Source organism: Amblyomma maculatum, chromosome 1, assembly GCF_055883805.1.
Source record: "Amblyomma maculatum isolate TAMU_Amacu chromosome 1, ASM5588380v1, whole genome shotgun sequence".
In the NCBI taxonomy this organism is placed as follows: domain Eukaryota; kingdom Metazoa; phylum Arthropoda; class Arachnida; order Ixodida; family Ixodidae; genus Amblyomma; species Amblyomma maculatum.
The window spans coordinates 233,595,331-233,607,881 of record NC_139344.1 but is presented as its reverse complement, the minus strand read 5'-3'; the positions used below and the strand labels follow the sequence as shown (position 1 = coordinate 233,607,881).

Here is a 12,551-nt window from a genome sequence, read left to right as displayed (position 1 = left end):
AAGCAATTTTCGTATTCTCTTTAAATTTTGGTGGTGATCAATGACAAATTAACAGCGTAATCATTTAATGGACAAAAGGATAACTGATGTGAAAGTAGAGAAAAAAAAAATGGAAGAGTTTAACTTCAGCTTGTCACATCAATCACCGTAAGCTGATTGACATTTGCCGCCGGAAAGCTTGGAGTGGTGGTAAGCTAGGGATCTGGGCCTGGAGGCTTTACTTTCCTATTCTGCCTTTTCCCAGAGCCGGGAGAAAAACTAAAAGATGATTGCATAATTTGCACCGCTGTTAGATCCAGTGAAGATCAGTTGAGGCTTAACAACTACTTGTCCAAGATTAATGACTGGTGTGACAAATGGCAAATGTCGATAAAGACCGAGAAATCTGTCTGCATAACAGTACCACACAAACGCCAGCTATTGATCTTTAACTACACACTACAAGGTAACATACCTACTTAACCGAATAACATAGTACAAATATCTAGGAGTAATTATTTCTTAAATCTTGAACTGGAAGTCTTTTATTTTAAATGTGATCAGTAACGCCAATAAAAAATTATGATACACAAAACGAACACTCAAATTTTCTTCCACTGAGACAAAGCTAATCGCTTACAAGTACGCCTGCGAAGTCTGGGATCCTCACGTTCAGTATTTCATATCAGATTTAGAGCTGGCACGAAGACGTTCACTCCGATTTATTTTCTCTGCTTATCGAAAACAAGATTCAGTTTCTCCGCTATGTGATAAAGCAGATTTGCCCACCCTTCAGTTAAGGCGAAAGCAGAAGCGTTTAATTCTTTTCTATTGGATCACAAATAATCTAGTCATGATTGAAAAGCAACAGTACATAAAGCAGTCGATTTCCCGAATAACGCGCAATAAGAATACAAAACATGAACAAAGATTTTCAAAAGACTGCATGAAATATTCCCTTTTTTCTTTTTTGTCCGAACAGCGCGAGATCGGAATAAACTGTCCAGCAATATTGTATGCATAAAGAGCCGTGAGAAATTCTCTTCTGTTATCTAAATCCCTAGATTAGCACTTGTAGGTATGGTCTCCATGAGTGTTTTTTTTTTTTGTCATGATTGTTTTCATGTGCTTTTTTTTTTTAGTTTACTATTATGTGTCTACTTCGATGAAATTAAATCCACTTCTATCTTAGTCCTGATAGTATTTTAAATAAATAAATAAAGACGTTGAAAAGTTGTTAGCGCCTGCGGTGCGGCTGCCATAGGGGATGCGGCCAGGCGTTCAAATTTTCGCTTGCGCGTGCAAGCGCTTGCGCGGTACTTCCTTTGGAACTGACTTGCGCGCGATAGATGATGGAGGCGGCGACGCACTGCGCGAGATAGTGGCTGTTCAACACGTGCAATGTCGGGCTGCGGCCCGGGCACGCAGCGGCTAGGAAAGCTGACTTGCTCGCTTCGCCGTGGACCACGGTCACGGCCGTATGCTAATTTTCTGTTATGTATTTTAATTATTATGCGTCCATCACGTAGTGCGCGACGTCACGGATAAGATCACAATGAAACCGGGCGTTACCGTTGCTGAAATTTAGGTTTAATTCTGTGATTGTTTCGAGTCACGACTACATACGAGCCTAGAGGCGAGCACCGGATGTTAATGCACTTATACCGTCGCGCATGCGCAGAACACAGCATCACGCGCTGATGAATGTTATGGGGCTTCATTACCTCAGTGCCGCGCTGATTTCTTCGGGAAAGCCCCATGAAACGCTAAGAGATGAAACTCACGCTTCAAAACAACAGCATGCTGTCGGTTAAATATGAACCGATGGTCTCCGAGCTTCGCATATGATGCACTCTGAACTGAATACGGCGGCGGCTGTCCACCTACTTTCGGAGGTAATATTAATGCAGCACGTATTACGTCCTCCGCTATTAACGGCGGTGTCGCTGTTGAACAGTGTCAGTGGGAGGCTGCACGCAACAGAAATGTCCCCAATGCTCACGGACTGCTGGCTTCCTTCACATGTATGGCATAACAAGCTCCTTATTCTTGGGAACGAGTGCCATGGAAATCTCTACATGACAATCAGTTTGCTCACAGTACATCCGTCAAATTGCCATGTTATCTTAGGGACACATGTTGCAAACAACGATACTATCAGTGTGTATCTGTACAAGAAAGCTATGAAACCATGATGTATGCCCAGCGATGCGCAAAAGACGAACGCTCAATGCCCAGTTTAAAAGTGCAACAAGTGGTTGACAAAGAAAGTCTAGAAAATTAGCTCAGAGTTGTTCAATTTAACGCAAAGAAATGTTGCTCACTTAGAATGTGCCTATCGCTATCGGCAAGAGCAGCTTAGCGAATATGTTTTGAGTTATTCGAAGAATTCTGTACAATTCAAAGCCTGAAAATTAGCCGAATATTCCAAATGGTAGCTATCGAGGTTAGAAAAAGATTGAAGCCGCTGCTGCCAAATAACAGGTGTGTTTCCGATCAGTGATGTCAAATAAGAAAAAGCACTGCTGGTGTTTTTCGCAAGAAACGCATGAAGATGTCGACCGTTTGGCGAAGTAAAGACACAGGAATAAATATAGCGGCCATTAGAAGCTTTCGGAATGCCGCCATATTTTGAGCCGCCTCAGGGAATGGCTTCAGTCGACGCCGTCTTTAATTAAGCTCAAATAGCTGCGAGCGAACCTTGATTATTGTATGTTTCTACCGCGTCCTTCCCTGCGCTTTGCTTCAAAAGCGCAATTAGCCGTTATTACGCGACCCCTGCTTAGCCTCACGTAACAGGCCTTTCTGACGGGGCCGTCCGTAGTGCATTTCTCACGAACTTCCGCGCGATAAGAGCCGCAACTGACCCCCCAGGAGCAACCTTGAATCGCGTCGTCGTGTTCGAGGCTGCTCAGGGGCGTTGTTGGAAAACGGTCCGCTCAAGGCGACAGACGACGCGTCGTTTCCAGGTGTGCACTCAATCGTGTAGAGCTGATCGCACAGGCGTTGCCCGCCGCCAACGAGCTCGTTCCCCACGCTCCGAAGTCGCGGCTCGCGCGCGCAGGGAGGAAAGTGACGCGCCAGCCAACAAGACAGACGGGCGGAAAAGGCGCGACCTGTCGCAAAGTTCGTCGACAGCGCGCTGTGTGCGAAGTATCCCGCAGAGACAGTGACAACGAAGCGCGATGGACCGCTGAGAGCACCGGCTTACCGCAACAAAGAAACGTCCCTCCCGTGAAGGCTCGCCTTCTGGCAGCTCGCTTTCGAAGCCGGGCACGCGTCGCACACCTTCGCGATAGTTCACCATGCAGAGGCACGCTCACTGCCGACGAAACTTGCGCGTCCAAACTGGAAGCGTCTTCCGCCGATCCCTTTGGCGCACGAACACCACTACCGTGCCGTGGATTAAGCGCTATTCGTCGGACTCCTAGATGAAACCTGCAAACGCTGGACGGAACGGAGGCGGCGCGCAGCCACATCGCGGGCGCGCTTCTATGGCTGCTTTCTGTTTTACTTCCAGGCAGAAACTGTGATGCTGCCTCTACTCTGCTTTCGTCACCGCCCTCTGGTTGCGCCTTCGCGTAGTACATTTTATGCGCGTTTCGTAGCTCCTAATTGGCTCATCCGAGTGCTCTGCGGTTGCGAAACTGGTCCAGATGTTCTGAAAATGGACCATCTTCTCGTTTTGCGCACGTGCCTAACCGCATGCAATGAGATTAACAAGAATTTCTTGTGGTGTAAACGTGTCACTATTTATGCCCAAGAACCCTCGATTGAGTGCCGGGCCTCAGCAGCTCAGCGCAGTAGCAAGTAAAGCCAAGAACCGTAAACTTTGTCGCAGTAAAAAAGCACTCGGTTTGAAGAGACACCGCTATCACTTTCCAACACCTTAAACGACTCGTCCACATCTTGATAAGAGAACTGCAATAATATAGCCGACATGTGACACATGGTCGATATACAGCGTGAAATTGAAGACGACGTGCTCTGGCTACCAGTAGATTAAGTGCTTAATTTAGAACCGTGGGCAGGTTAAGGCTAGATTGTTGAATATTATGTAAGAGGAGATCCCGCATCCTCATGATATACGTACCCTTGGCTGCGCTTAGGTGCGGAGGAGGTTCATCGTGTGGTCCTTCTAGGAAAATATGCCCTTTCAATAACTGAACACGACCCCTGGAACTTTACTGCTGAGAATCGCATTGGAACACAAAAACAATGGCCCGGTAAATTTTTCTAGGATGATGCAAAGGGAGATATTATTGCGTAAGCAATATTACGCCAGGTTACAGCCCGTCGCGTAAACCCGGCCGGTAGCCACGTTTGACCTTTAGAGCGACCGCAGATGGGGCCCCTCTTCAAGCCGTCGGGTAAACCCGGTCAGTAGCCACACCGCGCCGCAGAAGAAGAAGACGAAAAAGAAGAAACAGAAAGAGAAGCTACGTCGGCTTTGCTTACGTAACCTACCATGTTTCACTAAAGCTAAACCCCAGTTTTTTTTTTTTCTAAAACATGTAGGTGTACATGCAAAATTTTTCTTGTCCAAGCATTATCTGCATGTTTATTTACTCTGGCCCAGCTTGACACTAAACAGCAGCATCTACCGTGGCAACAATGTTACACAATTTCACGCTTAACCGTACCTAATTCAGTTGCACGTGAGCCACTTAAAATAAAAAAATAACGGGAAGAAATTAAATATGCTAAAAGAGCATTGCAGTGCATTCCAACGGTTTGCTTTATCTGCTCTTGCCGACACGGGAAAAATCATCACGCTGCCAGGAAGAGGAAAAGTTAGTTTTTGTTGCATGCGGTCTTTCGCGCGTGGGGACTCATAACTTCAAGGAAAACACCGTGCCTTCCATTACTGCGACCTAGTGCTTCTAGTGCTTCAGCCTAGTGCTTCTTTTTTATTGCTTTTCGGCATCTCTCTTGACGTCATAGACACTCCAGTCGTCCTAACTTCCATAAAAACCAGGGCCGGCTTGCACGATAAAGTCCGAGCTAAGTCCAGACTTAAATGGTGTCTTTAGAAAGACCAAGCTTATTTAAGACTGCTCGTGTTCCGAACGTCGAACGCTTCAGGTTCATGTTCACCAGAGTGGCTTCCCAGAACGGCCTCAGCAACCACTTGGGGCATTTTTCCTCGTAACACAATCTTAAGCCGCAAAAAGCAATGGCACGGATTTTACACAACGCAAAATTGACGGAATGTGTACATCTTACAGCAGGGACAGTGCCAGCGCATCCCTGTATTTCCCTAATTTCTCTACTTAGACACCTGGCGTCCTTGTGTCTTAATCAAGACAGCACTAGAGTCGTAATCATACAAGCGACTTATTCAAGTCAGGACTGAAGCCCAGTCTTGACTCCAGTCTTAAGCGGCCATGCTAGTGGCCTATTCTTCAGACTTCAGTTAAGTCTGGACTTAGCTAAGACAGTCTTAAGATTGTTTTGTGCAAGCGGGCCCAGGTAGCACAAATATTTGTTTACAGTGTCTCCGCCATAAAGTTCAGGGAGAGCGTTGCTCACCGTAACGATAACGAAGTATCGATTTCGCATAAAGCGCAGACTACGGCAGTTCCGTCTACTCGCTCGATGACGCAAATGAGAGTTGTCATGGTGTTTCGCGAGCAGACGGACCTCGGCTGCTTCGCCAACACCCTGCTTGTGCGTTTACTCTAAGTTAAAGAGGCTCCTTTAGAGCGTGACGCTTTGCAAGCTTTCTGCTCAGCAGGACAGCTACGAATTTTATTGCGTAAGCAATACTGCGCCAGGTTTTTCTTCGCGTTGTACCACTGCCACCTCACGGCATTATTTTGTTTTTCTCGGAATTACGTTTCTGTGACTACCTTTTGAGTTTGTTGTGATTTTGATATCATTCTTTTCTCTATGCTGCGAATTTGGCTTAAGTTCGTTTCTATGCTATTTTATGCATTATTTCTTAATCATGCGAACGTAAACCACCACCTACGTAATAGGCTTCCTGGTGGCCGCTGACTCCTCCTCCGTCGTTCTGATTATCGATTTGGATGTCCTACCGGCCCAAAGCTTTGGCTCACTCAAATTTTGTGTTTCATATTGGCGTTTCCTTGCATTTATCTGATTCGATTGTCTAAAAGGGCCGAACAAATCTTTGAATAATGTTTCGAACTTCGCGAACCAGGCACGCACTAGAGACGATCACAGGCGAACGCAGCGTTGTACACAGCAGGAAGGCCGGATGAACAATAAATAAATAAATAAATAAATAAATAAATAAATAAATAAATAAATAAATAAATAAATAAATAAATAAATAAATAAATAAATAAATAAATAAATAGAAAATGAAAATAAGCAAATATATTGAGCTCTACTAATGGCATACTGAGACGGATTACTGTGTTTTAGCGGTAATTTCTAGGTAGGTGGATTTTTTATTTCCTTCAATATCCCGAGCAATACCTGCGCTACACAGGTCCGTGGAAGGAGCGTAGTCGGGGATGACGCGGCGTCGTCCGAGAGCAGTTTTGTATCCCCGAGGTGCAGCATGGCCTCGTGCTCTGTAGTGGCAGTGAAGGGCGTACGTATCGCTGAGCATTGAATTGCTGCTCTGCCATGCATAACCGTGAACATGCAGATGGTGCTTGCAACTGCACCTTTGGAAACCACGTAGGGAGGAATAATTATTCGCTATTAAGAACCTTGAGGCACTAATAATGCCTGAACGTTTCCTCAATGAAAACACTGCGAGGAATTGCAGAATGTTATCGAGACTTGTATCCTGCTTGCTAAGGCACCCGATTGTTTCATGTATTGAAACACGATATGGATGAATGGAGACCCGGAGGTTGAGCATATACCATCTCCAAACGAGCCATAACAGGGCTTTAAAGTGCTGGACAAAGGACCGCACCCTCAGATGATCTGGTGTTTGTTTATTAATTAATTTATTTATTTATTTATTTATTTATTTATTTATTTATTTATTTATTTATTTATTTATTTATTTATTTATTTATTTATTTATTTATTTATTTATTTATTTATTTATTTATTTATTTATTTATTTATTTATTTATTTATTTATTTATTTATTTAGTCATACTGTAGGCCAGTACGGCCCATACAGGAGTGGGTTGACGTAGCTTCAGCACAGAAAGGCAACAATGCGAAATTTCAAAAGTCAAGGAAATTTGAAAACAACATTCACAGAAATTCAGCAACATGTTACAACAGCCGGCATACAATGCAAGAAAAAGAAAACGAAAATCAGCAAAAATGTTTCATATCTGAAACAACAGTTCAGTTTCGTCAGGGAATACTTCCTACGGATGAGGCATTCACAACGTCAATCGGAATCGAATTCCATATCTCAATGGTTAAAAAAAAAAAAAAAAGAATATTTAACAGTATTACATTTTCTAGCAGTGGGTCTAATGCACAATGCGTATTTATTCTTCTAGAACGCTGGAAGGGTGGTTTCAGGTATTCGTCTCTATCTATGTTTATACGGTTGTGATAAAGGAGAAATGGGAATTACATTGATTCAATGCGGCCGGCGGCTTTCAAGGGTCGGTATAGGTGCTTGGCTGCGCACAGAAATTACCTTTTCATGGCGTGAATAGCGAGAGTATATGAATCGGAGTACTGAATTTTGAATTCTTTCGAGTTTATCAGTTAGATTAGTTTGGTAAGGATTCCACACTAAGATATTGTATTCGAGTATTGGCCGAATGAGTGTTTTGTATGCTTATAACTTTACCTCAGGGGGGGGGGGCCGCGGCAAGTTTTCTGCGTAGAAACCATAATTGTCACTGAGCTTTCACACAAGTATTGTTTACGTGTATATCCCATTTGTGTCATTAAATGTTAATCCCAGATATTTCACAGTGCTTTCTTGTCTCAAGGGAGTACCACCTATTGCATATGAGAATTTAAGAGGGTTATTTTTTCGATTAATGCTTAAAATGAGGTTTTGTTAATATTTATTTGCATCCCCAATTCAAGGCACCAATGTGTTCAGTTTTATTTGATCTTCCACCTTTCGCACATGAGAATAAATGACGCAATCGTCGGCAAAGAGCCTAACCGTTATTCCAGGTTCAACGCAAGCTGCAACATTATTAGGGTGTCGAACCGGAACCGGAACCGAACCCGATTTTTTCCACCCTCTTGGAACTGTATCCAAACCGGAACAATTCAGAGAAATCGTTCCGAACTGGTACACGGTGCGGTTCCCACTTTTGCTGGCAACTTACCTTCACTATTTTTTCTTGAGTAGTTTCTTATGGAAAGAGAAGAAGACTGCCTGAAAGGACTCGGAGATAGCGACAGTTCTATCAAAATTGAAGAAGCCCGGAGCCTGCTCTACGCGTTTGAAAAGGTGCCCAGAACAAGCTAACACTGGACTATTTGGACATTTTGGGAGGAGGCGAAGTTTCGGCGCCCAGAACTCTAATCACTAGCTACAGTAGCGGTTGCTCTGCCATCTAAGCTAGTCAGAGTCGAGAGGGCATTTCCTGGACTAAAGTATATCTTGTCTTGTCATCGAACCCTATGGCTTCAACAACACTCGGCAATGTCCTCTTCCTTCTGTGTTTCTGTGCTGGCAGATAAAAAAGTTGGTAGCATTCACTAAGCACATAACAAAATATTAGCTAGCCGCCATGACTTCATGCCATACGTGTTGTAAATTATACGTCTGAACATACCGGTAAGTCTATCCTCGAAGTGGTTCTAGAAGGTATATAGCGCACCTATGCAGGCAGCCATGACACGCAACAAGACGGTGGTCACATCGCCTCGCGGCCACAGGAGTGAGACATTTAATTAATCCGGCTCTCCGGCAAATACGATAAGAACTGCAATCCCAATGCGTGGCGGAAGGGACTTTTGTCAGTGCCTTGCGGGCCACAACACACCGATGCCTTTGCGTTTCACCTCCATAGAAACGCGAAATGCAAAAGCGTCCGCGTGCTTTGCGATATGTAATCACACATGTGGTATACAGGGTGTTTCATCTAAGATTTTACCTATTTTTTAAAAATAGGAAAATTAAGTTTTATTGTCGATTCTTCTTTTAGCTGTTGTATTAAAAGTAGAGAAAAATCAGGAGCGTTAAAGGGTACTAATTAGCTTAATAATTAACTAAGATTAACTAATTAACTTTTTATTTATACCAGCTAGGAGCTGCTTTCAAATTGCAACAGTGAGCTACCAGTGTGAGAATGCCAAATAGTATTTTAAACGACAAGAAACGCGCATTTCTTAAGGACTGCAGCGCTGGCAATTCTGGCCGCTTTCGACGCACGAAAACGAAACCTAGCAGTCGAGGCGCGCACTTATGCACGTCCATGAGTGACGCAGCTGTGACGTCACCGAGAGAAACCAGCCGTCTGCAGGCGGCCGCTACGTCATGGTCTGGTAGGATCTTGAGATATCACCAACGCATTGCGGGCGAAGCTTGTCATGGTGCGGGCGTAGCGCTGATGGTATGGGCAAATCAGCCCTCCCTCTTGACAAGCTTTGGCTCCCAGAGGGTGAAATAAAAAGAAAAGCAGTAGATGCACAGATATCGCACCACTGGATGTGATAACGCAGCGCCAGACGAGTATTTCACGAGCGGCAGCAGCCGCCTTCAGACAACTTGATTCGCCCGGCGACGTCACGACTGCGTCACTCGTGGGCGCGTACAATTCCGCGCTTCGTCTGCTAGGTTTCGTTTTCGTGCGTCGAAAGTGGCCAGAATTGCCAGTGCTGCAGTCCTTAAGAAATGCACGTTTCTTGTCGTTTAAAATACCATTTGGCATTCTCACACCGGTAGCTCACTGTTGCAATTTGAAAGTAGCTTCTAGCTGGTATAAAGAAAAAGTTAATTAGTTAATCTTAGTTAATTAATAAGCTAATTAGTACGCTTTAGTGCTCCTAATTTTTCTCTACTCTTAATACAACAGCTAAAAGAAGAATCGACAATAAAACTTCATTTTCCTATTTTTAAAAAATAGGTAAAATCTTAGATGAAACACCCTGTATACATCGTTAGTCCTGGGGTGTGTGTGTTTGATTTTACCTTGATCTGACTGCAAAGTCCTTTAGTGGGAGCCGGACGAAATATTGTACATGTAGCAATGGAGGTTTCGGTCTAAACTAAAATGAATATGAAATTTTGTTTACCCGAAAAGCGCAGCAGGAAACATTTTCTTTCAACTTTCGGCACATGGCAGCTTTAGTTGATTATGTGTCAATGAAACTAATCATTTTCCCCTCCTCATCCTCCTCTAATCGTCGGTCACTCATAACTATTTTGCTCACGTCTGTACAACCGATTGTCGCCCGTCAAATCTGAAGACAAAAGCAATAGACGGACTACTATGTGAAATTTCAGCTTTTGTTATACACCAGGAAAGAAAACTCAGTATTAAAGAAGTGGGGTAAAAAATACACTCGAAGCTTTTTTTTTTTTTTTTGAACCCATTTGAATCGATTCGGGTAGGGTCGAACCGGTTCAAACCGGAACGGAATGTGTATCCGGAGCCGAAACCGAACCCGAAATGCTTGAACCCGAACCCGAACCTAACCTGGAAAAATTCCGGTTCGACACCCTGGCAGTTCTGTTGTGATGCCGACTCTAACTCGGAATGTTGACTTGATCCCACAGAAAATTCCACACAGGTAAGAGTTGCTTGCCATGTATTTCGGCAATTTGGGTCATTTACCTGTGTTGTCAATTATTAGCGCATGCAGTCGAATGCCTCGTATACACTGGCTACAGCGAGAGGCTTGGCTGCAAGGTACTGGAGTATTCACGCTGGAGAATAAGAAGATTGCATGTCCCGTACACTTAGGATAGCTTAAGAACGACTAGAATTCCCTTTGGCAGCGGTGAAATGTTTTTTTCTTATTATTATTATTATTATTCACTGAATGCAAGCAAGGTGTATCATTTCCACAAGCCTAAAAATGTTGCTACTAAACGCATCGGTTCAGTGACTACGTTAGGTTGCGGTCCCTAGGCTGCGCCACGGGACCAAATAGGGGGTATTCACGTGGCGTCACAGCTGACGTCAGTATGGAGCCGGCGCCATCTTTGTGTCTTGTTCTGGTTAGTATGGTCGGCGGCTTAGCCTAGCTAGTGTGCGTCCGTTTGCTCTGCCACTCTACCTTATGCCAGCACCGTCGTAATGAAAACTAAGTCGGCATCATGAGTGACAGTTCGAATTATCCGCAGTCTGCGCGATGTGGACAGAGACCTGTACAAAAAGGAAAAAAGTTTCGGCACCGACCCGTTAGCAGTCTATGTGCTCAACTGCACGGTAAACGTCGACCTGTGGCCGCGCATAAATACGAGCGACATTCGTATTTTCCTTGTGCTACGGGCGAGCTTCGGAACAAGATACCAACTGCAAGCCTACAGACCACCCGAAGGACACAAATACATTACAAGCAGCTGGGTTAAAGAGCCGCGGCCGCGGTTGAAGCAGGCGAACTCGCTCTGCGCAAATTACATGCGTGCAGTACAATGTTTATCCCAGCTAAACCGCCGAGTTCTTGTAGCTCATATTTTGCACAGGAATGGCATTTGGTAGTCAGTATTTTTTGTACGGAACTTGTCTGGTATACTTGCCTCATATTCGATCAGAAGTCAGATGTTTGCATAGTCTGTGGCGGTAACAAAGCAAAAGAAACCGCTGCCACAGCGATGACACCGGCAGCGCCATCTCGTTGCATTGCGGGCTGGAAATATTTTGTTGCAACAAAACTCTTCAAATACAGCGCAGTTTTGTAGAGATAAATAAGTTTATAAAGTTCTTCTAACCATCTGCACAACAACTCTGCTTGCCTACGTTCCTTCGCCGAATCTGCATGTCCATCGCTGAGACAGCGGCCTGCTTTTCTTCACAGCCGACATAAACGATGCGAACATCCGACTTCTTCTGATCGAATGGGGCAAGTACGGCAAACACAGAGTTTGTCAAGCCCTCTTTGAAGGCTTGGAGTGCCACAAAATACGACGAGGAGGTGTTGGCGGCGCGCTGTATGCGCATGGCTGGAAACGGTGATGAATGTTGTCACATATCCGCGCTTCCGGGAATGTGGCTTGCGAGTGAGTGAAGAACAGTCGTGCACGCATAGTGGCAACAGCTGGCTCCAGTGCACATCCAAAGGTTCCAGTTCATTTTAAAATAGATTTCGCATCTTCCATGATACTTGCACAGTTGAGCCGGGCCAGCCATACGCATAACGTCGCATCTCAGTGAGTTGTTTCGTTTAGACGAAGTTGTTTGTGTGTACTTCCGGAACCTTAAAATGCCGACGTCGTTCGCGCAGCTCTTCAGCTTCCGTTGCTTGCACTATGCACGGCTATTACTGACTACGATAGCTCAATAAACAATATAAAGCTTCGAATGCCACTACCCGAGGAACCGCACGACAGCACTTGATAGGAACGTTCGGCCTGTTCATTCAGTGGATACATAAATGGTCGACTGCGCCTCAATTACTCACAATGCACCGTGTACAGCGCGTCAGTCAATACCCCCTATACCGACAATGGTATAGACTCACTTATAAGGAGGTGAAAGCCAAAA

At 44.6% G+C, this 12,551-nt stretch overlaps 1 protein-coding gene across 1 annotated transcript in view; it reads right to left on the bottom strand.

Moving 5' to 3' along the window:
• LOC146205907 (uncharacterized) overlaps positions 1–3,487 on the bottom strand; it is a 177,020-nt gene extending 173,533 nt beyond the window's left edge. Inside the window, exon 1 of the mRNA XM_084608234.1 lies at positions 3,191–3,487. Within this exon, the coding sequence (XP_084464360.1) occupies positions 3,191–3,286 (96 nt within the window). The 5' untranslated portion in view covers positions 3,287–3,487. The remainder of the gene's footprint in view (positions 1–3,190) is intronic.
• Positions 3,488–12,551: the final 9,064 nt, after the last annotated feature.